This window comes from Abramis brama (assembly GCF_963993115.1).
Source record: "Abramis brama genome assembly, chromosome: 2".
Classification (NCBI taxonomy): domain Eukaryota; kingdom Metazoa; phylum Chordata; class Actinopteri; order Cypriniformes; family Leuciscidae; genus Abramis; species Abramis brama.
This window is the reverse complement of record NC_139964.1, coordinates 29,745,944-29,772,834: the sequence shown is the minus strand read 5'-3', so window position 1 is coordinate 29,772,834 and position 26,891 is coordinate 29,745,944. Positions and strand designations below refer to the sequence as shown.

The 26,891-nt window shown below is 38.7% G+C and overlaps 1 protein-coding gene across 1 annotated transcript in view; it reads right to left on the bottom strand.

Moving 5' to 3' along the window:
• The window catches only part of lef1 (lymphoid enhancer-binding factor 1), a 41,438-nt gene extending 18,721 nt beyond the window's left edge, over nt 1–22,717 (bottom strand). Inside the window, 3 exon segments of the mRNA XM_084096275.1 lie at nt 19,435–19,562; nt 20,417–20,483; nt 21,914–22,717. Of these exon segments, the coding sequence (XP_083952401.1) occupies nt 19,435–19,562; nt 20,417–20,483; nt 21,914–22,120 (402 nt within the window). The 5' untranslated portion in view covers nt 22,121–22,717.
• Nucleotides 22,718–26,891: the final 4,174 nt, after the last annotated feature.

Here is a 26,891-nt window from a genome sequence, read left to right as displayed (position 1 = left end):
CGTTATTTCGGAGTCTCTCAGACACTGTAGCGTCTGAGAGGGAGGACGATGAGATGAATGGTATTCTCTGGAAAGATCCCAGCTCTGATAGCCAACACTAGGAGTTCCAAACACGTCCGAAACGCCTACATTTTCCTAGGCATTTTTTGGGAGTCTTGATGCTGATAATACAAAACTGTTCATTTCTTTATTACTCAATGCCTTTGAAAATGCCAGATGTAGGACATGCACTTGGATCCTTTGTTGGTCCTGGAAAAACAAATATAGTCCTAGCCCTATCCCTAACCCAAACCCTTGTAAAACCAAAGGAAAATGTTAGGTTGATCATGTTATTGAAGCCCTAAGCTCTAAGTGTATCCCTAAAATATGCTGGGAATGTTGTTCCAAGACCAACAAGGATGTTGAACAAGGAGCACGTCCTATTTTTTGTAGCAAATATTATATTTAACCACTTTTAGAAGGTTATTTCGACCCCACTTTTGGGGTAATAATAACTTAAACGTATATAAACTTTGCTTTACTTCAGTACAAAGGAAACAAATTGTAGCCAGCTGGAATGTCGTTTCGAGACCAAGAACAAGCCTCTGCCAACCTTTCACATCTGCAGTCAATCGAACAAACTTGAAATTGGTACTGGGCAAACGTTATGTGCCCAATTAATATTCATGAGGCAGGCTGACAAGGTTTATGATAGGTCAGATTCAATCAGATGATGATTTTTTGTAAGACTTGTTTATCAGTATGATGGCTGGTGAATTCACATGATGTAAATGAAACAAGCATAACTAATTATATACACTGGTGCTGTACAGATAAAAGTAATAACATAAAAATATAACATTATTAATAAATTAAAAACAATAGTAAAACATCTGCTTTGCTCTTTTTACAAAATAATAAAATAAAAAATAGCCTGTTAATAATTCACTCCATTATGTGGTTTAAATACAGGTTCAACTGATGGTCAGAGGTCACGGCTAATCTGGACTAGTAGTTTTAAAAAGGCTCTTTTGCTCCCTGACTCACCCTCATTACTAATATGTGACTGGGGGGCAGTAGCTACTGTGAAAGGCCTTCACTGGAAGACTGCACGATAGCATCCTTACCCCCTCTTCATTTTACGCCTCTCAGCTCTTATTGGCTTTTCCTCTGGGAGAGAGATAAGAGGCAGGCATATTTTTCATTTAAGCCCCTAGTCTCTGTCTCCGAGTAAAGGAGAAAAAGAGATACCAAGGAGCGGAGGAAGAACTTAAAACAGTTCGAGTTGAAGAAAGGAGTCCAACGCAAGCATCATACAAACTCTCTAGTGTGTCAATACGGGGTCCTCGGCTCACGGCAGCCATGAAAAGTGGGAGCTGGCACTTTGCGTTCCACCTTATTCGATCGGGGCCTCTTTTATGTCCTCTCAGTCGCAGCTGTCAGAGCCCATTTCTCTCAACTTCTTAATAAACTGCCATCTCTTCAGCATTGCATGAAGCTAAAATTCCAGCAGGGAACCTCAAGACTGCAGTGCCAATTCGTAGGGGCCCCTGAGGCACAACCTTGAAAAATGCTCACTCTTCCCCCCCCCCCCACAAAAAAAGAGAGAGAGAAATAAAATGTCATATTTAAAATACATTCAGCTTTCCAAAAATGTGGTTGCCTTTAATATACAAAAGGCAGGGTTTGGTTATTTTGGCTTTCTGTGGTCTTAAATAAAAGTCACGCAGAGTGATTCACCGCCACTCAAGGCCATTCAAATCCTTCCAGGTGGTTTGAGATCACAGGCTGCGCCACCCAGTTCCCAACCCGGCTCAATTGCATATTAAACTAAAAACACTTTCGCCCAACCCGACCAGGAAGTGGCCGGACACCCCGAATGCCCACAGGAACCCGGGTCGGATGGTGCCATGGCGATTTATCCCCAAGGATCTCTCAGGGGCCAGATTTTTCACAGGCCAGGGCGACAGGATATGGCACGGACGTACCTCCCCCCCCCCTTCTCTCTTTTATTATGAAGAAAAATAATAGGCTTAGGTTTTTCTATTCATATTTGCAGAGAGGCGGTGCCGATTGAAAAGAAGCATGTCCATTTAGGATTTTATAAGCAGGTCTGGCCAACCCTGCTTCTAGAGCCCCTCAGATGTGGTTTAAAAGAAATTTCATTGTGCAGAACTCAAGCTGGCTGAGGGCCTGCAGAAAATCCAGAGGAAAAAGCAAGAGTGCGGGAAATGGCAAACTTGGGTGCAATGAGTTGGGAGACAAAATGGACACGGTTCAGTTCAACAACCTCTCCAAAAAAGCACCTCTACTTCAACCAATCAGCACCAAACACTGAAAGCTAATGAAAATGATGACCCCTTTTCTGTCTTTCACAGCAGGTTGAGGCTTACCATCCAGATATGGCTCTGCTAACCCAAAACCTAACCAAGCTCATTGCAAAAAAAAAAAAAAACTGCCTGTGGCAACATTTCTGCAAAATGACGTGTTTCGCACCACTTTCAAAGTGAAATGTCCAGTGAGTAGCACTAAAAGCACATCAACTTTTATCCGAAACAGATCTGGTAACGCTTTATTATGCTGGTTGTTGAACGTATCACGGCAGTTCAGAAAGGAAATGTCAGGCGAGTTGCACTAAAAGGTTAATGCTCCATCACGTTTGAAAATAACGTACCAACTACACTAATCCTGACGCAAAACCGAACTAATAGTGTTGACAAAAGCCAGCGTTGAGATCAAACACATTTGTTGAAGCAACCATGCTATAGACTTTGAGCTTGTTTATCGTGACTGGCGTTTCATGGGATTCGTACCCGATTGCTTCGCATTGCAAGTTCAAGTTCATGCGAGTTACAGAGCGAGTTTACTACATCAGAAAAGCCATACATATGGAGCTGGTCATGTGATGCAAATGTCTAAATAGATTTGTTTACAAATCATGCACTATGGTAAAAGTGTTCTTAACTGTGCAAAAATAAGTCTTTATTAACAGATAATCGGTCTCTGTAAGTAGTAATATAAGAATTGTTGATGTTTTACTGCCACTAGTGTTCATTTCAGCTGGAAACTGCAGTTAAATACTATATGTTTTTGTAGTTTTGCCAAAATTTAGGTAGAGGCACATTTTTTCCAATCATCCTATGTTGCCCAAAACATTGTCAGTATGTTACTAACAAGCGTTTTCTTCGCACCACCAGCCCTTTGTCCTCTACTCAATTATCTCATTTCCGTGGTGTTGAGGGGAGGGGGGGAGGGTTATAATAATCGCTTCCCTCTACTGTAATTTATATGCAATGAGGACTCCTCATGCCCGCGGCTACAATAAAGCGGCTGAGTGAAAGAGCGCAAGGTGTTTTGCAAACATTAGAGAGTTGGCAACTTAAGTGGTAACGACAGATTGCCAAACAGCTACAAATCTAGGTGAAATCCCTCTATACTGTTCACCTACGAGAGAGATGACCACACATGAATAGAAGGAAATTAAAGAGTGAATGCAATGCATGCACAGGTAGGTTCAAACAAGCCATATATTCAGGTCGTTCTGGGTTCAATACGCATAATAATGATGATCACCACATAAAATACATTTAAATTAATCCACATATAAGGCAAGGTCAGTAAACAATTCTATCACACTAGTCTTGTCTATGTCAGCATGTACAAGTCTTGTGGCTATACTTTTAAAACAGTGTGTATTTTAATTTGTTTGTAAGAAGAATGGGTTGAAAAACTATCTTCTGTGATAAATTGACATTGACAAAATGGTAATTTAGATTTAACCCTGAAAATTCCTTTAAAGCACTGTGTAAGATGCTTAACTTTCCCAAATCAAACTCAGATTAAGCAATAAAAAATATATATTTTTTGCTGTTGAATAGAAAAAAAGAGAATGCTGATGTTGGAACATGGAAGTTACAACCATAAAAAAAAACATGATATATATGAATGAATAAATAAATCCAGTGGTGTCGTACAGAAAAGAAGAAATAATATAACAATAATTGTTAGAGGAGGGAGTTGAAATTGACTTAAATTGTAAACAGTAAATTGACATACACAAAGGTAACGTATATTTAACCCTGAACATTTCTTTAGCACTATACAGGAAAATCAGAATAAACAAGCAAAAACCAAAAAATTGTTGTGAGAAAAATGTACTTGCTTTAGGTTTGTGACTATTGAAACATTTGACAAAACACAGCCCAGTCCTGAATAGAAACACACCCTATACTACCAGCCAAAACAGTTCTCGCCCACAAACACACACACCCTAGCCCAGGTGTTCATACTCACATCCCATTGGTGGAATGCATGACCTTTAAATAACAAAGATAAACACACACACACACACACACGTTGCCCACTCAATTCGATATATTGGCCCCTTTAAAGCCCCAGTAAGTGAGCAACCCCAGTGCTGAGACGCCCAAAATAAAGAGAGGCCCCCAGTCTAGAGCGGTGGGTTATAAATGGAATGTGATATTGGCAGGATGGCCTGTTGGCTCTGGGGCTTAAAGTAACCAAACCCAATTAATGAAGAGCTCTCATGGCACATGCCACATGCCCAAGGTAACGATACAAACAAGAGGAGGAAGCGAAGGGTGGACGGAGAGTGAGAGAGGTAGAGGAGACGGGAACGAATGGAGGAAAGCCTGCCCTAAAGGCTTTAAAAGAAAGAGAGTGAGCGAAAGACAGACCTTATTTTAATCATTCTCAGGATGTGTGTGTATATATATATATATATATATATATATATATATATATATATATATATATATATATATATATATATATATATATATATATATATATATATATATATATATATATATATATCCATCCTTTGGGTTTTTACAACAAAGAAACTAAACAAAACCATAAATAGGGACTGTTCAAAAATAATTAGTATCATATTAAGAACAAAATAATTTAAAAAATAATTAATAACAATAATGATAATAAAATAAAATAAATCAAATATTTAGCCATACCAACTCTTCAATCCATGTGCTAGCTTAAGTTCAAAGCATGGCATTCAGAAATTTGACAGCAGTGCACCAGCTGTCATCTGCAATAGTCAAGCAGAGGAGCAGAACATCAAACATCTCACCCATTAATGGCCCAGAAAACCACCGGCGTATGCAGTGCTGCATTCTGACAGATGTGAACCATAAAACAAACACAAATCTGATACACAAAGCTGGAACTGCGCCAACCTGAGCCAACGCACGCCACGGACGAGGAATTTAAAGATGCAATAATTGTCAAGACAATAAGGCGACAATAATGCTGCCTAACTGACAACAAAGGATTAAGTGGAAAGTGTTGAGTGTGGGCTGTGACGACAATTAACAGATTGCGTTTGCAATTAAACAGACATTGCTGATTGGTTGTGAGGTAATATCGTCACAGTTTTGCATTGCGTGGAGGTTATATAAGGGTCCTCAACATCCTGCTGCACGTTCACCTTGAGGCTTACGCAGGGCTCATTTTCACAGCAGGACCTGGTCACTTCAAAGCGCCACCGAAAGGTCAAACATTCCACTGAAGTGGACCGGTGTCAGCGGGCAACGCAGCATCCACTGGCCAAACACACACACACACACAACGTGCCATTAGCATGCATTGACACAACAGCCACACACATTAAACTTTAAAAGCCAGCTCGACTTCTACATGCCAAACACACACATTCGTGATCCTCACAATGTTGTTGGAAGTGTGGAAAGCATGTGAATGAATACTTGTTTATTCCTTTCTTTCATACCGAGCCAGCTCTCGCTCTCACTCTCACTCGGTTATTTATGGAAGGCCGATACTCCAACATAATCAGACTGGCCAATCGCTGCTATGCAATATGCTAGTGCTAGCTTTACAGACAACGAAAATGAACCAGCTCAGTAGCAAAGCACAAATTAAAGGACTGCTAAATGCACAGTAGACGCACTTTCTAAGGCTTTTAACATCACAACCCAAAGCATTAGCGTGTAACAGACATGAATGATCCCTAAAATCATGCGGCTTGAGAAGAGGCAGACTATTATTTTTTCCAAGCGATCAGAATTTTTTTGTTAATGGTTGTTAAAATCTGCAATAGTGTTTCCACGAAAATATTGAGAGATTGATTTACAGCAGTCAGAAGAGAGAAAGATGTCAAATTTGCTGTCACTCCCTCAGTCATTGTATTAGAAACACCCTCACAGAAGCGTTAATTAGCTTTTTGTCATTTACTGACAATGTAATACAACAATATATAGCCTTATAGGAGTAGTTCACTTTTAAATGAAAATTCTGTCATCATATACTCACCCTCATGTTGTTTCAAACCTGTATGAATTTCTTTCTTCTGCTGAACAGCAAGGAAGATATTTAGAAGAATATCAGTAACCAGGCAGTTTTTGGGTCCCATTGACTTCCATAGTATATTTTTTTCCTACTATGGAAGTCAATGGGACCCAGAAACTGCCTGGTTACTGATATTCTTCTAAATATCTTCCTTGCTGTTCAGCAGAAGAAAGAAATTCATACAGGTTTGAAACAACATGAGGGTGAGTATATGATGACAGAATTTTCATTTAAAAGTGAACTACTCCTTTATAAATGTGTATTCAGTTTGGTAAAAAATTTACTAGATTTGCAATGTTGATAATTGTGGAAACGCGTCATCACAGTCCGTGTAAAGGGTTCATAACGATAAATTGTCAGATATCAACTAAACTAATGAGACAAAAATAAATAAATAAATAATATAAAATAACACTTTTTAAGAAACAAAATTAAGAAAATAAAAATACATGCAATTTAAATGTGAAAAACAAATACATTTAAAAAAATATTTTATGTTTTATTCTATTTTAATACGCATAGATAACTAATATTTTAAATGTTTATTTTATTTAAATTCATATTTATTGTAATAATACTTTTAAATAAGTACATGCATAAAATTATATCAAATTGACATTAAAATAGATGTAATTTTTTTCAAAATAGATAAATAGTCTTTTCTACAGAAATAATTGGTCCCACCACAAGGTTAAGAGCAGAATCATTACAAAAAAAACAAAAAAAAACAAAACAATTGTATGTACCCATTTCAACTCCTCAATTGCTGTAATAGTTGATCCTCACGATAATAGCTCAGAACACCTAACTGCACAGCAATCACCAAAAACAACCTAGCATCATGGCACTGAGTTTTGCACAAGCAAGCGCTGCTTCCCTCAAAACATAAAAAATCTGTTTCTTCTACAACACAAATAAAGAAGGAAGCGGTGGAAGATATATCAAGTTCTCGAGTCATTTCTGAGCGAGCGTTTGAAGGATTGGGATTTGCCTGGCATGTGCAGACACAGGTATACGGCACATAAATGGCTGCCACTCTGGATTTGGGAGGAACTTGCAGCGAGGGGAGAAAGAGGCCTGTGGGGGAGCTTGTGATGGAGGGCTGGAACAATCCGCTCCCTCGCAGGCTCAGGTTAATGTTTGAGTGAAGTGGTGATCCTCTGCCACACGTGTGTGTGTGTGTGTGTGTGTTACCGTGTGAGCGCGTGCACGTGTGACTGTACCTGCAACATCAGAAGTGCTGGGCTGTAGTGAATGGAGCTACTTCAGATGCCGGGTAGTGACCTAGTTTCACACTCTCAGCAACAAAGCCTGAGCTTTACGGCCCAGAGTTAGGGATTGAGATGAGAAGAAAAGAGGAAGCAGAGCAGGGGGAGGGTGGGAAAGAGACAGAAGTCTACACCGGTTGAAAGCAAATTAACATAGCAGAAGATGTGGATTTCTGCTCTGCGCACGTCATAAACATTCAATAGTTGCATGCGCAGAGCAGACATTTTCTCTGAGCAATTCAACGGTCATGTTATGACATCACGCTCTGTGGCGTCTTTTTTAAAAACAAGCTCAACATATTACAATTATTATAAATCAAAAATGTAGAAATATACAATCTACTCCACTTTCCTGCAATGCTGCTAACCTGCAGCTTTAAAGATTGTGTTCTGTTAATTCAGTTAAAAGATCACTGCATCACAAATCGATCTTCTATTGGACACACGTCTTCGCGTGATACAAATTCGCAGCTCAGAGTTCGCCAAAATTTAACTTTTGAGCGCAGCGAAAGGTTAATCTTTTTTTGCATGAGCTTGTGTTTCCAGTGTTCAGCAATGGGACAAAATGTGCAGTGTTTGCTCGCCCCCCCCGCCCCCCTCGTTCCGCATGTTTTCAACCCGCCCATAGGGGGTGGGATCTCACGATAAAATGCCGTCTTTTCAGTTTCGAGTCAACTAGTAGCCTAGTTGAATAATTTCTTCCGATACTGCCCTCTGTAACCGGTAGGCGTGGCTTGGGAGTGTCCTCGTAGGGCAGCGAAGCAAGTGCATTCTGGGAGTTGTTGTCTTTCATCCACATGAGCCAAAAATAGATTTTCTGGCTTTTCTCAGTCTAGAAGGCACCAACTTTTAAAATAATTTCACATTTCTACTACATAAATTACCCAATTTAAATACACATTCATCTTTCCAGCGATGAAATATCCCTTTAAGGTCTCTACAGTGCTGGAAAGCTTCTCTGATATTAACGCAGGTCCTTCCCTTTTGCCTGATCTTAACTAATAATAGTTAATTATTAGTAATTAATAATAATTATAAGCCTGGAACATCTAAACCTCCACCTCCCGGATAAAGCATCAGCTCCCAAAGTGTTTCTGAAAAGTGAGATAACATACTCCTAATATACGTTTTCTTCTTTTGGTTCCCCTTTTAGTGATCGCTTTAACTCCTTAATCTTGTCACATTTGTAATATATTAGTTACTTGGACTATCTATCGTGTTATGTAGGGAGCTGCTTATGAAAATTAGGGATGCACGATATCAGCAACCATATCGGTATCGGCTTCATTATTGATGTTATCGTTATCGGCCCGATAAGAAATTTGGCCGATATATTAAAGTCGATAAATGATGGATTATGTCCTTCAGCTGAGACACTTCAGATGCGCACTGTTCGCCATGATGCTGTTGAATTGCTTGAAATATGATTGGAATCACTTCAAAAAGGAAAATACAGTGCAACATGTGCAGCGCAAGTCTGTCATATAGGCTACAGAAAATTATAATGAGAACATTATAATTGAGTGCTTGGGACATGGATTTTAATGGTGAGATTTTTGTTTTTGTAATCAAAAATTATATAATAATTTGGATTTAGATTTATGGGCCAATATATCGGTTATCGGCTTTCAAATATAAATAATTATCGGTATCGGCCAAGATTTTCATATAGGTGCATCTCTAATGAAAACTATGGTTTTTGGGATGGAAGGGATGTCTTCACCATTGAATAAGTAGAGGAGCTAGATAACAATTTGACCTGAATCATCGTAGTAACACAAAATTATTTCATTTTTCGATGACATCATACCCTCAGAAGGCAGGCACAGCAGTTTTTGTTTTTGGCGTCACAGAAATCATAAGGCTTATGAAATCATATGACACTCTGGTCACTAAATATAACTGAGGTGAGGTCCCTCCTTTATTGCAAGTCTATAAGATATTTTATCCACCAAGTCTCACCACTAAGAAAAATAATAGTACACCTGTCCTCAACTAGCATGTTATTAATGTTTCACTAATTTACAAAAAAAAAAAAAAAAAAAATTATATATATATATATATATATATATATATATATATATATATATATATATATATATATATATATATATATATATATATATATATATATATATATATATATATATATATTTATATATATATTATATATATATATATATATATATTATTTTGCTTGAAATTGTTACTTGTGCAGTTCTCCGTCACAGAGATCATTTAAAAAGTAAATGTGATATTTCTCAAAGACCGCAAGAGATCACAATCTATTCTGTCAGATTCAAGACTGAATAATTCTCAATAAGACAGAGGGATCAATTGTAACAACCCTACATCTTCACTCTTTTATCACACAAAGCCTTTGTTGCACTGTTTTGCTTGTAGGTAGGACAATACCGCATTACGCACAAACCTCTCATATAAATGTGGCCTCCCCGCATTGTGAGGGAATTAGCTAGTTAACCTCAACACAACTGCTTTTCAATTTAGCATCAGCCAGTGAAAACCCTCAGTCTGAGAGCGCACACACACTCGCACTATAATCCCCGGAGAACAAATGACTTCTCTCAACCCACGCATGACTAGGGAGCACTTCAACAAGCTCTTGAAAGTCGGCTCACACACAGGACGGGCACCTCCCCCGGTTCGATACTTTTGTGGCTATTGTCCCGACTAAAGCAAACAAAACATCGGCTGTGTGCAAACAAGGCGAGACGGGACGGCGGAGTATGCAAACGTGCACAAGATCTTTGTTTTCTTGACTTTGTGCAATTTAAATGGGAGATAATGGGATAGGAGAGGGAACAGGTCCAAGATCTGGTCTAACGGGAATAAAAACCTCATAAAATTAGCCTAACCCTGTGTCTGCAAAATTCTTGTGCATCGTCCATTAAATAACAGATTGAAAAACAGAAGTGTAAATAAAGGTGCCATGTGCTACAACAAGGTTTTAATTAATGTTCAATCTCAAAACAAGTTCATAAATAACATCACGTCATGGGCGTGTAGATACAGAACGAGCTGAGAAACTATCAGTCAGTAATTCTAATGCAGTGAGTTTATCTTCAAAATGGCTCCAATAACTGCAGACTAAATCTATAATGCATAAGCAGCATATATGTAAAGACCAGGTATAAATATCATTGTATGCCAGGCAAACCTACCTACAGTAGAGTATTCTGCTGGAATATGAATTATACCATTATGGTTCCAAAACCTACAAAATCCCAAAAACTCCACAATGTACTACACAAGTCACAGCCAATCGGAAAATATTTGATGAATTTGACATTTGTGGCTTTTATTCCGTGTCTGTTAGCTTTGGAGGTCGTATGTGTGCAAACGTCAAGTAAATATGTATTTACAGTGTTTCTCTTCAGTTGTACAGACGAAAAATACTGATGACTCATCTTGCACTCAGGGGCGTAGACAAATTGTTCTCCAATGAAATGCTCTCAAGAATGAGAAATACCACCTTTCTGTAACCAACTAGCAATATTAGCAAGTAGCAACTCTTGACTGTTATGCAACTAAATTATGCAACTTTTTTATCCACTAGAAATTTGTGGAAAACACTTTTTAAACTTCTTTCTTATGTCTTACAGCTGTTATTTGTGTCAACAATATGTATCCCTAAGGCTTATTCTCAACAGGACTGAAACGGACATCATCAAAGAGATATTTTAATGCATTTGCGTTCATATAAAATGCTTGCATGCTAGATGCAGATATAGCTTCAAAACTTCAGCCCATCTCCAAATCTTGGTAACTCAATGATCGCTTCCAGCCATCTTTATGATTCTACGCACAGCCAGTCAATGACAAACTACAAAAAGTTCAAAACTATGAAATGACACTTCTGTACTGACAAAAAAATGTTAAATTAAATTCCTTTATTTTAATGTTTAATATCAAGATATCAATTTAAAATATATGAAAGTCCATCTTAGGCCCTATAACTGGTCACCATTTCTTTTAAAGTTTCACTATTTTTAAATAATTTTTGCCGTCACTGCATCATTTTAAATGGTGTGAGAAATACTTTTATAACTAAAAGAATAAATTCCATGTAGTCTCTCAATTAATCATCATAAAAGCCACATGCATTATAATTACAAAAGATTCTAATCCATTTAGATAAAGAATGTAAACTTCCCAAAAGTATTTTACATCAACTAGACTCATTTTGTATCTACAGAACTAAATTTCAAACAAAGGTCTCTTAAAAGCCTCTCTTTTAGGTCTCTTTAGAAACAAACAGTCAAGTTTCTTCGGAAGTTTGCAGGCCTAACATCAGTATGGTGTAGTCTCGAACCAAGATATAAATTACATTTTATTTTTACCTATGCACATCCTTTGAGAGGCACAGATGTCATTATTAATCGCTGCAGTGGTTGCAAGAAGTTGGTACAAGGTGCACAAAGGCAAAGATGAACAAACGCAGTCTTGCGAAGTATTTTTATAGGTTTCATCATCCAGCATCAAACAACCGGGGAAAGTAAACAAAGTGCTACTCGTCTCAGGCCTCACATCCGCAACCAGAACGAGAGTGAGTTAGACAGAGCAAATCATAGAACAAAATAGGGGGGTGAATAATAACGCATGTTCTAAAAAATACAGAAATGCCCGTTCTAGAGTGTATTTGAACATGCAGTCTTATATCACAGGCTCTATATATTTGTGAAGGGCCCTTCAGCAATAAATGAACACTCCACATGGGCTCAAATCAATTAGCGATAGGGAAAAAAAAAACATCACAATGCAGGTCTGTTGAGATCAGTAACAGTAATGCAGAAGGCCAGAATCAGAGATGAAAGATCAGATCAAAGCAGCAGAGCAGTCAATTTGTCTGATGAACCTTATTAACAATAGGCTGAGATGAGGGGGCACTGGTAATGGTTACGGTTTGTGCAAACCATGATCGAGGCATGAACATCAGTACATAAACATAGGAGAAAACAAAACAAGAATGGAGTAGTATGTATACAATAGTAAAATTGTTTAATGTTTTTGGAAGAAGTCTCTTACGCTTGCCAAGGCTGCATTTATTTGATCAAAAATACAGCAAAAACATAAATATTACAATTTCAAATATATTTTTTAATTTTAATATATTTTGAAATGTCATTTATTCCTGTGCATTTTTTTAGCATCATTACTCCAGTCTTCAGTGTCACATGATCCTTCAGAAATCATTCCAATATGATGATTTGCTGCTCAAGAAACAATTCTGATTGTTATCAATGTTGAAAATGTGCTGCTTAATATTTTTGCGGAAACCATGATACATTTTTTCAGGATTCTTCGATGAATAGAGTTCAAAAGAACAGCATTTATTTGAAATAGAAATCTTAAGTAACATTATAAATGTCTTTACTGTCACTTTTGATTAATTTAATGCGTCCTTGCTGAATAAAAGTAATTTCTTTGAGGAAAAAAAAATAAAAAAAATCTAACTGATCACAAAACCAGTCACATGTCGCACGGGTATATTTGTGGCAACAGCCAACAATACATTGTATGGGTCAAAATTATCGATTTTTCTTTTATGCCAAAAATCATTAGGATATTAAGTAAAGATCATGTTCCATGAAGATATTTTGTACATTTCCTACCGTAAATATATCAAACATTTATTTTTGTGAGTGAATGCAGCACAATCGCGAACATAAATGGACAACTTTAAAGGCAATTTTCTCAAAGTTTCGATTTTTTTGCACCCTCAGATTCCAGATTTTCAAATAGTTGTATCTCGGCCAAATATTGTCCAACCCTAACCTTATTTATTCAGATAAATCTTAGTTTAAAAAAACTGACCCATGTGACTGGTTTTGTTGTCCAGGGTCACATATAAATGATTTTCATAAATTATTCCATTTTTATACAAAACTTGTTTATATAAAAATAAGCATTTTTATATATTTTATTGTTTTAATATAAACATGCATGTATAAAAACCGATTTCAGAAATGTTGTGCACATCTCATTTACTCATTAATAAAACAGTGTAATGAACACTACAAAATATCACATGTAATTCAATGTGTTACTTGCCATTTCTTAGTAATTGTTTGTGAAAGTTGTTTATACACCGTTTTCTTTCCAGTGCAGCCTATATATCACCATAACAGATGTCTACAGGCCACCCTGCTCTCTGGGTCACTGAAAATGTGTTTATGTTGCCATCAGCATCTTAAGTAAGTGTATTTTGCACAAATTGGACACCTCCAGGGGCGGGCTAGTTTCCCCATTTCAGTCTAATGTGGGAAAGCCTGGAGGTTGGGGGGCGGGTGTGTTGGCAGAACCGGGCACACGCTCCACTACAATAGCCGGGCCTCGTTAGCTCCGTAGCAATCCCACCGCCTACGCCACACCAAAACATCGCCCGCATAAATATGGGGACATCTGCAAGGGTAATCACTGCATTGTGCTCCCATTTTCTGCTCTGCTGGACGGCAACAGGGCAGCCTGCTTTTCAACACCTCCTCTCCCCCTCCCTCCACTGGTCCTCCCTTCCCCTGCCTGGGCTCCGTTTCTGGGGTCAGAGTCCCTCAGGTAACAAAACCCCCTGAGACTTGTGCTGAATTACATGTAATTACTCTCACAATCTGATTGATTTTGGTCCGAATAGGGCAAGAGGACACCTTTAACTTCCTGCTTGCCTTCCTTCGGTGCATCTTTGTCACTTTTTTTCTATGTTCCCCATCTCAGTTCGCCCCCCCCCCCCAATCCATTTCCATGCACAACAACCCCCTCTAATTCCCCTCACCATCCCTCGCTCACCCTCCCCTTCCTCTCTCTCTCTCTCTCTCTCTCTCTCCAACGCTCACGAAACGAAGCCAAGACTCTTCATCTAGTAGGAGGCAGAAGGCTTTGAAGAGATCAAAGCCAAGGCCGCGAGCAGTTGTGCGCCCTGGGAATACGCCGCAGCTCTCTGCTCCACAGCCCCCTTTTTCCAGCGTCATGTCGGATTGCAGCTGGATTGCATTTCGCCAGTTTTCTTAATGCTCTCGGTTTTGACTTTGACATCACTGATCCCCCCCCCCCAACACACACACCTTCAACACAAACGAGAGAGAAGGGAAGATAGAAAAAGACAAAAACAAGGGAGAAAAATCAAGAGAAAAATCAAAGAGAGCGACGTTAAAACGGAAAAAGCTGGAAAAGAAAGGAGTAAAATAGGAGGAGAGGGAGCAAGAGAGATTGACAGGGTGATTTTTATTTTCACAACTCCATAATTGGCCAGTTCAAAGGCGGATGAAAAAAGGAAGCATTTGTTTTTAATTCCGCGGGCAGATATGAAAGGAGCGACAAACTTTTATGAGTTCCCCAAAAATTAAAGACAGGCTCTTTTCACATTCAAAGAACAGGGTGTTTTTTACGGCCGAGAGACCACACAAAAAGAGCTGATAGCAAAGCCCACCCCTCCCATCCGCTGCAAACATGAGTTGACTGACTGCGAGATGCCGAAAGAGAGGGGTTTTGGTGTGCAACACAGAGAGAGGGAGTGAGTGCATGCAAGAAAGGGGAAAAAAAAAAGAGGTTGTATCCATACATCCATTAAACAGCCTTGCTAATAAAGCCTGGTGGCAAGCCATCTTTTGTACTGTAACTCAGAGAAACCCTTTACCAAACTCCTACACCAGGGAGCATGAATATTTCAGTGGCGTCTGATCCACGGAGCATGTGAAGCTCTTTTGCCCCCACATACACAAACAGCCTGACAAAAAAATAAAAATAATGAGCTTCAGAAAAAAAAAGTGGAACCTAGTGGCACAGAGCCTCTATTAATCAGTAAAAAGCAGTGCAAGTGAAGTTCAGAGATGCGTGCATGCATGTCCGCAAACACAATGCGGTTTCAATCACTGTCACTGATGAATTTCTCTTGAGATGACGAAGGTTTGACGAGACACTCGACTTGTCTGTTCTGGTGTTTCTACGTGCCAAAATAACCAGTACTACACAATTTTCAACAGTTATACAACTAGCCAAGAGGGTTACTGACACACATCGAATGTCGATTCTCAAAAAAACAATTGTAAAATGAGAAAAACATGGGGATTTTAAGTCATTCGAGACTAAACAAATGACACTGGGAATGAGAATACACAAAATGAAGCAAAAAACATTCAATGAAAAGGAGTTTTAAAAAAATGCAAAAGAAAAACAACTAAACTGGTACAAGAGCGTCAGCTATATTGTCAAAATAAAGCAGGATTTAAAGAGGCCGCTGGAGGGTGATGGAGGTCACAGCCGGGCCTGGAGACATAACATACAGGAAAAGTGATGACAACTGTGATGCCAAGACAAAACACAACATTGCACTTCATTTACACGTGCCCTCAGGATCCTCTCAACAGGTGCTACACATGGATTGCAGAATAGATGTGCATTAAAAAGTCAAGAAATAACACTCGTGTGTTCAAGCCTGTTCAACGCCAGCTCAAAAATTATCTTGTTTAGGATATAAACTTGGCATTGTATATTATGAAAATTGTTGATGAATTTTACATTCATGCATTTAGTAGATGGTTTTATCCCAAGCGACTTACAAAGTGGAACAAATGCAATTATTCAACCATGTTCGTAATACAATATATACGTATATATATATGACAGCATTTCTCGAATAGGCACAAAAGCAATTTCATTTGGGCGTTCTGGCCAGAATTTCAAAGTTTTTATAGTCTCCTACTATGAAGACATTGCAATTAACGAATTTCAGTGGGTCGCTTGACATTAATATTTCAGGGTTGGTTAAATGCCCCATGGAGGCAAACCTTTGAAAATTAACCTAATAACACTGCCAGCCTGTTTTTCTTTGTACATCCGACACATGGATTCAATATGACTGTGGTAACCAGCCGATGTAAACAGAGTATCAATGGCCCTCTGTTTCAAAACCCTGGGTCTGTACCAGTGCACTTCAAAGGGCCGTGGGTTGCTGAAATCTGCGAGGTCTAGGCCACGCTGGTGTTCAGACCTGCTCAGCAGATGATATGGCTACTTGTTTGCCCCTTATCACCCATGTGTGGGTGCGGTTCGCTTTGCTTGCCTTCATCAAAAGATGACACGCGTTTAAAGTACGTGCTAAGAGCGTCAGGAAGGCATATGGGTGAGTTTAGAAGTTCAAAAGTGTAGATGATGTAAATAATAATGCTAGTACTGAAAAATATGAAAGTGTGCTACAGAAATAAGGTTACAAAAACCACACACAAGGGCTGCTGGGAACTGTAGTTTCTTCGAATGGTGCAGAAAGGAAAAGAGTGAGAGTAGATGATCCAGCTGTGTGAAATCTCTTTAGGCAAAGCCAGGGTTTGGGGGGGTTTGTGATTCCACGGCATGTCCACGCCAAGAGATCCGTCACATCCCACATCAAAGCAGGCCGAGTGCGAGTGTATATCTTGGGTCGGTTCTTCCCGAGCTCCACTGCCAGAGGCCAGTCAGGATGGGGGAGGTATACGGCACAAGGACAGAAGTTGCTCCACCAGTAGCTCCAGCAAATGTACTACAGTAGCCATTCATACATATGGAGAGCAAGCTACCCATCAAAACAGCCTAGGTGAAAGTAAGGTAGAATCCTTCAAAGCGTCACTGCAATCAACATACTGTACGTCTACTTAAATAATAATTTAACCATGGATTTAATGGTCTTTGTTCTAAATTTTCTGTTCTTCTCTGAGACTTTTGCACACCAAACGTGAATATTTGTCACAAACACGGTTTTGAAATAATATGCTATTTACAATGTTGCCCAATGACATAGTTTGTATCAAATGATAGCAACTTCACAACCAAATATAGAAAAGCTTTGAATCTGAAATCGCAGCTAAAACAGAAAAAAAAAGCGGTGTGCAAACCACTATACAGGAGTAAATTTGGTTGATATTCAGCGCCACATATTATACATGGGGAAATTAGATTTTCGTTTAACTAATATTTGCTTACTTTTTGAGTAGATCACTAATTTCCCTTATTGTTATAGCTTCGAAACGTGAAAAAGCCTTTGGATCAGCACATTCTGAAGAATTTCAGGACGTTTAGATAAAGGCATTAACTAACTTACGGGTCACAGGTCAAACATGTAACATCTCAAACACTTAGTGAGACGAAACTTTGCGCTCGAACTTTAAATAATCCAATTTAAGATGAAGAAACGAAAGAAAGGGGATGAAGAACAGATTAAACAATTCAATGAAATCCAGGACCCCATTCACCCCATTCTTCTCTCCAACTGATTAAAAGGGGCTCGAGATAAGCGGAACTACATTAAACGTCCCGGCGCGAGTGAAATCATTTCAAAAGGAGGAAATGCCTAGGTTGTCTTAATTCCCAATTCACCATTTCATACTAATGTTAAAATATTAGAACTTCAAAGCTACAGGCACCAGAGACAATGCAGCCCCCAGTGTTTACCTGGAAACATTATCTGCTGACCCCAAGTTAGTCATCTCAAAGGAACCCTGGATGCCATTTCCAGATGTCGTCTATCAGATTAGAGCAACATGTAAAGCTTTCATGGATCACTAAGCACCATGATGCCAATATCCACTACTGCTGGGGGGCTGGAGAACATTGTACTCGTACGGTTGGTTGGCGTTTCACCAGGTAGCAACAACACGCACTCAAAAAAAATGCTGACCACCAGAATATTGTCTGTTTCATGACTGGGAGGGAGTTCAGGCACTGGAATGTCATAGCCAATGGAAATCAATCCAAACTTCAGGGGAATGAAGGGGGGGGGGGGATGGAGTAAAAAAAAAAAGAAGATGCCTTTGATCTCGCAGAAAACCGATCCCAGGCCTTGGAGATACTGTGTCCGAATATTTGAGCCACCGCAAAAGGAGAGAAAGAGACAACAGGCGGAGGAGTTCGAGGAAAAGGATCTGGCGTGATTGCGGTTTTATTTGCACACAGAGTGAAAAAGAGAAATTCAGGTAAGTTGCAAATGGTCGCACATTCTGCAACAACTCTGCAAAATCATTGTAAAAGTGCGAGTGGAAATAATCTGCTATTATTTGTGGATTTTTTTTTTTTGTACCTCCCAAGCAAAGGCTTTAAAACCACAAAGGATGTTCCTTGCTGACCCAAAGGCATATTTTGTGTTTGTGCATCTAAACCACATCTTGTTGTGTAACAATGTTTCTGCTTAAGAAGAACTAAACAATAACCATTCATCCCAAATGCTTCGATCGATTACAGGTCAATCTTCTGTTTGGTGTCCGTCACCACAGCAAAAACCGAACCATAATCGCACGGCCGCAGACTGATAAAGGAGCTGAATTCAGAGCTGTGCAAACAATGGATGAGATGAGCTCAGCGGAGAAAGCCCTCTCTCTCATCGGGCTCACAGACTGCCTGCAGCGGCCATCTCTTCCAGGCACCAGTACACTGCCAAACAGGGAGTCTTAACCACACAAAAACTACCAAACAGGATTAGGGTGGACAGCTGCTAGCGTATCCACCATCTTTTTCTTCTTTTTTTAAAACCCCCTCCTTCCATCAGCGGTTGCTTTATAGAATAACCGAGAGGGTAAACGTCTGTAAGTTCTATACATTTATCCATAAGAGTGCACGTCCTTTCAAAACAATCATACAAATATCGCTTTTTTTTTTTTTTTTTAAATCTGCCACGCTGAAAAGCATAGACAGTACGAGCAGATATGGATATGGGTCACAGCATTAGTCACAGACACGCCGCCAAGCAGCAACTAACGTCATAACCCAAAGCTGCACGCTACAATGAGGGAAGATATAAAGTTATGAAAAATGTCACTGGTGGACGGCGAGGGATCGGGAGTGAACGGCACGGGAAAACACTCACCGTTCTGGGAATGGGAGGCGAGAGAGAACCGTTGTTCATGTAGGAATCATTGTTCATATTGGTCATCATGATGTATCCTGGGTAACTGGGGTACGGGTGGCCTTTGCTGTACATGTCCTGGTGCTTTCCTGTGAGAGAATAAAATTCAGCCTGAATTAATAAGAATTCCTAGGCAAGATTTACATTTATTTGAACTAATACTTAACGTGATCCGGTCACTAAAATAAAAATAAAACTTTAACAACGAATCAAAAATGAGCAAATGCCACATTTTTTACAAATGCACGAAATCCAAGCTAAACAGGAAATCAAGAAGGCATCTAAATAGGGGAAGCCGTTTTGAGGCCACTGAAGTGTTTAGCTGAAAATTAGCATCCTAATTCACAGCAAGCAGAGAACAAAGGGCAAAAAGACAATCAAGTCACTTCACTGTGACCCCAGCGCCCTGCTCGGCGTAAAAAAAAAAAAAGACCCGGGTGCAAACAGAGATCAAATGAACTCCGGGCCATCACAGCAACATGCTGCTCTTGACAATAGAGTCTCAGACGGTGTGTTTGGAGGCCAGCGTGTCACAGGAAGATGGGGCACTTCCCTGGCACGTGTCATTACGTGTCGACAACAAACAGACAGTGGGCTGTGAAATTCCCTTCACAAAGCCATCGTGATCAGTGAAGCGAATGAACAAATTGAAATAATTACCAGCATATTTATTACAAATAATATCCTGTATTCATTTGAATTTTAAAAAAGAGAAAATATAAATTATATATATATATATATATATATATATATATATATATATATATATATAAACTCACATGTGTGTGTGTGTGTGTGAAAATGAAAAATGTGTGTGAAGTGTGTGAAAATAAAAATGCCATGATTTTGTAAAAGCATGCTTTGAGAATAAAAAAAAGTACATCACTGAATCAAAGAATTAATAATAATACGCCATGTTTTTACCCCAAGCCATAGGACTTACCATCGTCCGGATGGTCCCTGTGCTTCTCATGGTAAGAGTCTGGTGTTATTTGGGACTGTCTAGCTGCCTGTTCAAAAATGTAGGAGAGAGATATTAACAGCTTAAATTCTGATGTGCAACGCGTTTATGTTTTTCCAGGATTCCTGCTATCTGAAGGGAAAAAAGCTGACAAAATAAGGCATGCTTTGATCATATTTTTGGCTGAAGGCATCCATAAGGAAAAGATAACTTGAGGTTTTTTTTATTATACATTGATTAAACTCAGTCATTTTCTCTCTGCTGTGGAGTCTGACCACAAATGTGGTCGGTATCTTAAGGAAGGATTTCTTTTCTTCGCTACTATTCTCGTTCACTCCGCATTATGAATCAGAAGTGCCGGGAAATAAACTCCATTTGGAGTTCAGCTCCCTCTGGGTGCCTTCCAGCAGAGTGAGGATCGGCACCGCTTTCCCAATTAACACTCAGCCCATCAGTTTGTTCTTTCTCATGTCATGCTGTAACCCTGCATGCTGTCGATGCCAGGAGGAAATACATTTCATTAATAAAGCCAAGCATCTGCTTATTCTTCAGTTCATTTTACTTGATTCACATGACCAAGTAGTAATGGGAATTTATTTGATTTTTGATTTTTTTAAAGCAGAGAAACACAAAATTCGGTCTCACAAAATTCATTTTGGATAATTATTTACTCTTTGTGTGAAATTGCAGTATGTAATTTGTCAGGCAAATTAATTTGTCGCCATCATAAATGGGGTGTGCTGATTTTTAATACATATTAAAAATGCATATTAATAAAAATAAAGCATATAGCAGAATATTGTAAAATAATATCACAATAAACCAATCAGAGGTATAATGACTGGTTTCAAAAATATGTGCATATTGCACCATATTATCTGGCAGACTTTCCTGGATAATTAATATTAATCAGAAAAATTGCAATAATAATAACAACAACGTTTAGCATTGTTATGGTATTGCAATATTATGTTTACAATATTGTTTAATAACTGTTCAACATAAATAGTTGAATAAACTGAATAAGTAGGCTTTATCTTAGTACAATTTCAAATAAATATATTGAATAGCGACTATTTTGTGATTAGTAAAAGAAAATATTAATAAACAAAGCCTTTGAAAATTAAATAACGACTGTGGGTTAAAAAGGAATATTGTTAATGATGATTTGAATGAATACTCTTATAAAAAATTTCTGTGATCAATGAAGAAAATTATGACCATCGAGGCCCTTTTAGTGTTTTTTTGTTTTGTTTTTTTTCTCTCGCTTAAATAAGGACTGTGGGTCAAAATTAGTTTGTTGACTTTAACACGTGTAGCTCTACCATTTAAACCATCCACACACACACACACACTAACAGAACAGAGGCTAAAATATCAACATGACACTTAATTTTGAAAACAAATCCCAACTTCCCAACAGCTGGACACGAAGTTTGACGGAGACCTTCACGTGGGTCTGAGGAGTGAGTTACTCACGTCGTGACTGTTACTGTTGGGACTGATTTCTGTCTCGTTGACCAGAGATGACTTGATCTCCGCTAAGTCTCCCTCCTCCTCGGAGTGGTTGATCTCCGCGAAGATCTGCTCCTTGTGCGGGTCTCCCTCGTCTTTGAACGGGATCATTTCATCGGTGGCGCAGAGCTCCGGGTCCCCGCCGCCTCCTCCACCTGACAACTGCGGCATTTCTCGGGTGATTGAAAGTCCTCCTCACCCTACAAACGCCCGGAAAGCGAACGCGTGCAACAGAAACCCCCGTATACTTTCAGCTCGCGCGCACTCCAAACACGCGCGAGAGTGTTTGGTCAACTGCAGCAAGAGCGCGCGACCGGTGAAACACTCAAGAATCCAGACGGGGAAATAAAATGTAGCGGCGCTGAATGTTGAAGAAAAAAAAAAAAGAAGAAAAAAAAAAGTTAAAGTACAGTTCCTTGGGTGTTTTTAAAGCAAGCGTCAGAAGTTAAAGCTCAAATGAACGCAGGACGGTTGTGACTGTTAAAAAAAAAAATCCCGACTCCAAAAAAAAAAGTGCTGGAGTTCAGATGCTGTGTGTCATTCCCGTTTTGTTTGTTGGGTAAAAAGGTGTCCCTCTTCAGAAATGAGCTCAGCAGAGACTGAGAGTAATGTTGGACTGGAGAGAGTGTAGTGCTGTACTCCTCCCCCTGATCTCTGACTGACTATAGAGATGAAAGAGAAGCCGCCGCTGTGATTGACACCTCACACACGCACGCACATGTATTGACTGACACTAGAGGAAAGTAAAGGGGGATTTTATACAGTTCGTCCAACAAAAATGGACAGAGAGCAGACAAAATGTGGAGGTTCATTTTTCAGATTCATTTTTGGGGCTATTGGAAACGAAAACAGTGTCGTAACAACGTCAGTTTAACCAATTAGAAAAGAGCTTCTGGATCATACATAAGCGGTGTAAAATATTTAGGATTTACAGGAAACATCAGAAGTCATTTTTGAACATTGTATTGAATGTTGGACGACTGGTTTCATGTAAATCAGTTTAATTCGGTATATAGCTAATATCCACGAGCTTTTCATCATAATGTTTGAAACACTTTCTAATGTAGGCTACTTATATTGGAGCCACAAAGATGCACAACATTGTATAATCATCTTATGATTTTAAATATGTTTTATGTATTTATATTTTTGTTTCCACATGTTTGAATCGAAATGATTATAATTAAATAGGTGGGATGGCGGATAACATAACTGTTATATAATAAATAATTATTAATAATCATTTCTGAACAAGTACATTTGATTACCACAACAAATTCAATATTTTTCTTAGTGTTACTAGTAAATAGTATCAACAGCACCCTTTGTGCTTATTTTGGATTTATAAACAAAAAATAGGAGACAAATATTAGAATATTATATAAAAATGAGAGACATGTTTTTGCAATTATGAAGTGACCATAATAAATGGTCATTTAAATAGAAAACAAAAATGCTAAAATAATAATAATAACAACATTAAAATACAGAAAACCCACCTTTTGGCCTATATTAGCCTATAATCATTGATCTGCATTAGCTTGCAAAGGGCGAAATCAAATATGCAAATGCATGAATCGTTTTTAATGCATCTGTATAATAATAGAGGATGAGATTGCGTTTGAAAAGATCTATAAAGTTGTTTTATCTCGTAGTCATCTTATTAAATACATTTTCTCATGCATGCTTGATTTAATGAATACTTGAGGTTGACCCGACTGCTTCTTTTGTTCTCAAGGTAATCTAAATTAAAATGTTGTATGCAATTAAGCTTATTTATAAAACATACACTGTATAATCATCCATTGTTTGATATGCCATGTAATTTATTAGGGGTCGTGTACATAACGAATTATTTCTATCTTATATGAACCTTTGCAACAAAAAAGAAAGAAAAATAATCATATTGTGTAACATGCTCTGAAATTTGACGATAAATATTTGTTCGAAATAGGCTACATTTAATTAATCAATGACAATTACATAATAATCAATTGTGCAATTTTGTTATCGTTTTGATATCGTTATCAGCAGATTTTAATTGAAAACATTAATTTAGCCATTTTAGTCGAATTAACATATTAAGCAGATTTTATGAAATTGTTGCAATGAATAAAGCAAATGTAAACAGCTGCAAAATCTGCTAGCGATATTTAAATATATAAACCCAGATAAATGCAAGGAGCCCTCCCTCGGAGTAGTAGAAAGCAAGAAAGGGGAAGAAAAACATTGGGAAGTTGTAATGAGTATCTATTGTGATGAGTACTGATTTATGCCTGCAGGTGGCAGTAATGTGTTGTATAAGATGAAGTGCATTCCCTAGAGGAAGTGGTTGTAATGGAGACATGCTTTGTGTGCCACATGGAATAAAGACGCCAGTACCATCTATTCTTTATATCTTTATTTGTTGTCTCTGGAACAATACATGGTACCAGGAGTGGGGTCCGAAAAGCCCAATGGATGCCATTAAACCACCGGGATCGTTGAAGTTGTGTGGAAATGTTGATGCACATTGGAGGACTTTCAAACAGCAGTTTGAGTTGTATGTTGTTGCTATTGGACAAAAAGCGGCTGTGGATGAAAGAAAAATCGCCCTGTTACTTACCATTGCTGGAGCTGATGCCGTGGAGGTCTATAACACCTTTAATTTTGATGAAGAGGCAGACAAGAAGAAACTGGATAAGGTACTGGAAAAATTTGATGCTCATTGTTTGTCAAGGAAGAACGAGACATATGAACGATATGTATTCAGAACACGTGTGCAGCATGAAGGAGAGGCTTTTGATTACTTTCTGACTGATCTCAAGATAAAGGCAAAGACTTGTAACTTTAATGAATTGAGAGATTCAATGATTCGTGATCAGATTGTTTTTGGTATCTATGAGAAGAAACTGAGAGAAAGATTGTTACGAGAATCAGAACTCACCTTGGATAATGCTGTCAAATTGTGCCAATCCAGTGAAGTAGCGAGACAGCAAGTGAAGCAGTTTGATGGGACTAATACAGCCGCTATGTCATTTCAGAGTGTAGAAGTTGACGCCATTTCATTCAGAGACAAGAGAAGAGGTAACACAAGAGGTTTCAGAGATAATGACAATGAAACATTCTCATGCAAGCGCTGTGGGACCAAACATAAGTTCAGACAGTGCCCAGCTTTCGGAAAAAGATGTTCTAAGTGTAATGGCCCCAACCACTTTGCAAAAATGTGTTTTTCAAAAGACATGAAGAGGGAAAATAAAGTGCATTTAGTGGAGGAGGCAGATGACAGTGATTTGAGCGACTCATTTTATGTGAACATGGTTTCTGAAGAGAAAGTAAATCCGGATGCTGAAACGTGTGTATCAAGTGATGATTCAGTCAAGTCTTCGATGTGGATTGTTCCTCTTGTGGCTAATGGGACCGTAGTACCCTTTAAATTAGATACGGGTGCAAGAGTTAATTTAATTAACATCAGAGATGTGAAAGCACTGAAAGAAAAACCTCTAATTAAAAAACGTACAGTTCCCCTCAAAGCCTATAATGGACAACCAATTGAAACGCGAGGAATATGCAGACTAAACATACAAGTAAAAGGAAAGATGAAGAGTTTGATGTTTGTTGTAGTTCCCAATGGTCATGAATCTCTTTTAGGAGATAAAGCGTGTAAAGATCTTCATTTGGTTAAAAGAGTGTATCAAGTCAACAAGGAAACCGTAGTCTTACAGCCTGTCTGTGACAATATAACTGACATTGTCAAACAATTTCCAGATGTTTTTGAAGGTCAAGGCACACTGCCATTTACCTATAAAATACAACTGAAAGATGATGCTTCTCCAGTCATACATGCTCCTCGGCGGGTGCCTGCACCTCTGCGTGAGGCCTTGAAAAAGGAATTGGATCGCATGACCCAATCTGGAGTAATACAACGGATTGAACAACCTACAGACTGGGTAAATTCTATAACTTGTGTGAAGAAGCCTAATGGTGACTTAAGAGTGTGCTTAGATCCTAAAGACCTAAATGATAGCATCAAACGAGAACATTACCAGATACCCACCCGTGAAGAGATCATTAGTGACATGTCAGGAGCTAAGTTTTTTAGCAAATTAGATGCATCTCAAGGATTCTGGCAGATCCGATTGGATTCTGAGAGTAGCCAGTATTGTACATTTAATACTCCCTTTGGGAGATATTGTTTTCTTCGACTTCCTTTTGGAATCAAATCAGCTCCTGAGATTTTTCATCGAGCCATGGAAACCCTTATTGAAGGTCTAGAGGGTGTTCGAGTATATATTGATGATATTGTGGTGTGGGGGTCCACCATTCAACAACATAATCAGCGATTAGTAAAAGTGATGGAAAGAGTTCGAGCACATGATTTAAAGCTCAATCAGAAAAAGTGTCAATTTGGAGTCACAGAGATCACGTTCTTAGGGGACAAGCTGTCTGCAAAAGGTGTGGAGCCACATCCAGCAAAAGTGCAAGCCCTCCTTGATATGCCTCCACCTACGGATAAGAAGGGAATTCTGCGTGCTTTGGGAATGGTGAACTTCCTGGGAAAATTTCTGCCAAATTTGTCAGCTAAAACTACCCATATGAGAAAGTTGTTACAAAATGATCAGGAGTTTGTCTGGACTTCAGTACATGATCAAGAATGGAAGCAGTTAAAGGAGACTCTTACTACTGAACCTGTCCTTGTTTTTTTTGATCACACACGACCAACTAAGATCTCTACAGACGCCTCTCAGGATGGATTGGGGGCGGTGCTTCTTCAGGCCTTTGAGGATTCCTGGAGACCTGTGGCCTATGCTTCTCGATCTATGACAGAGACTGAAAGACGATATTCACAAATAGAGAAGGAGACTTTGGGTTTAGTATTTGGCTGTGAAAAATTTCATGGATATGTCTATGGATTACCTACTTTTACAGTAGAGACGGATCATAAACCATTAATCTCCATCAT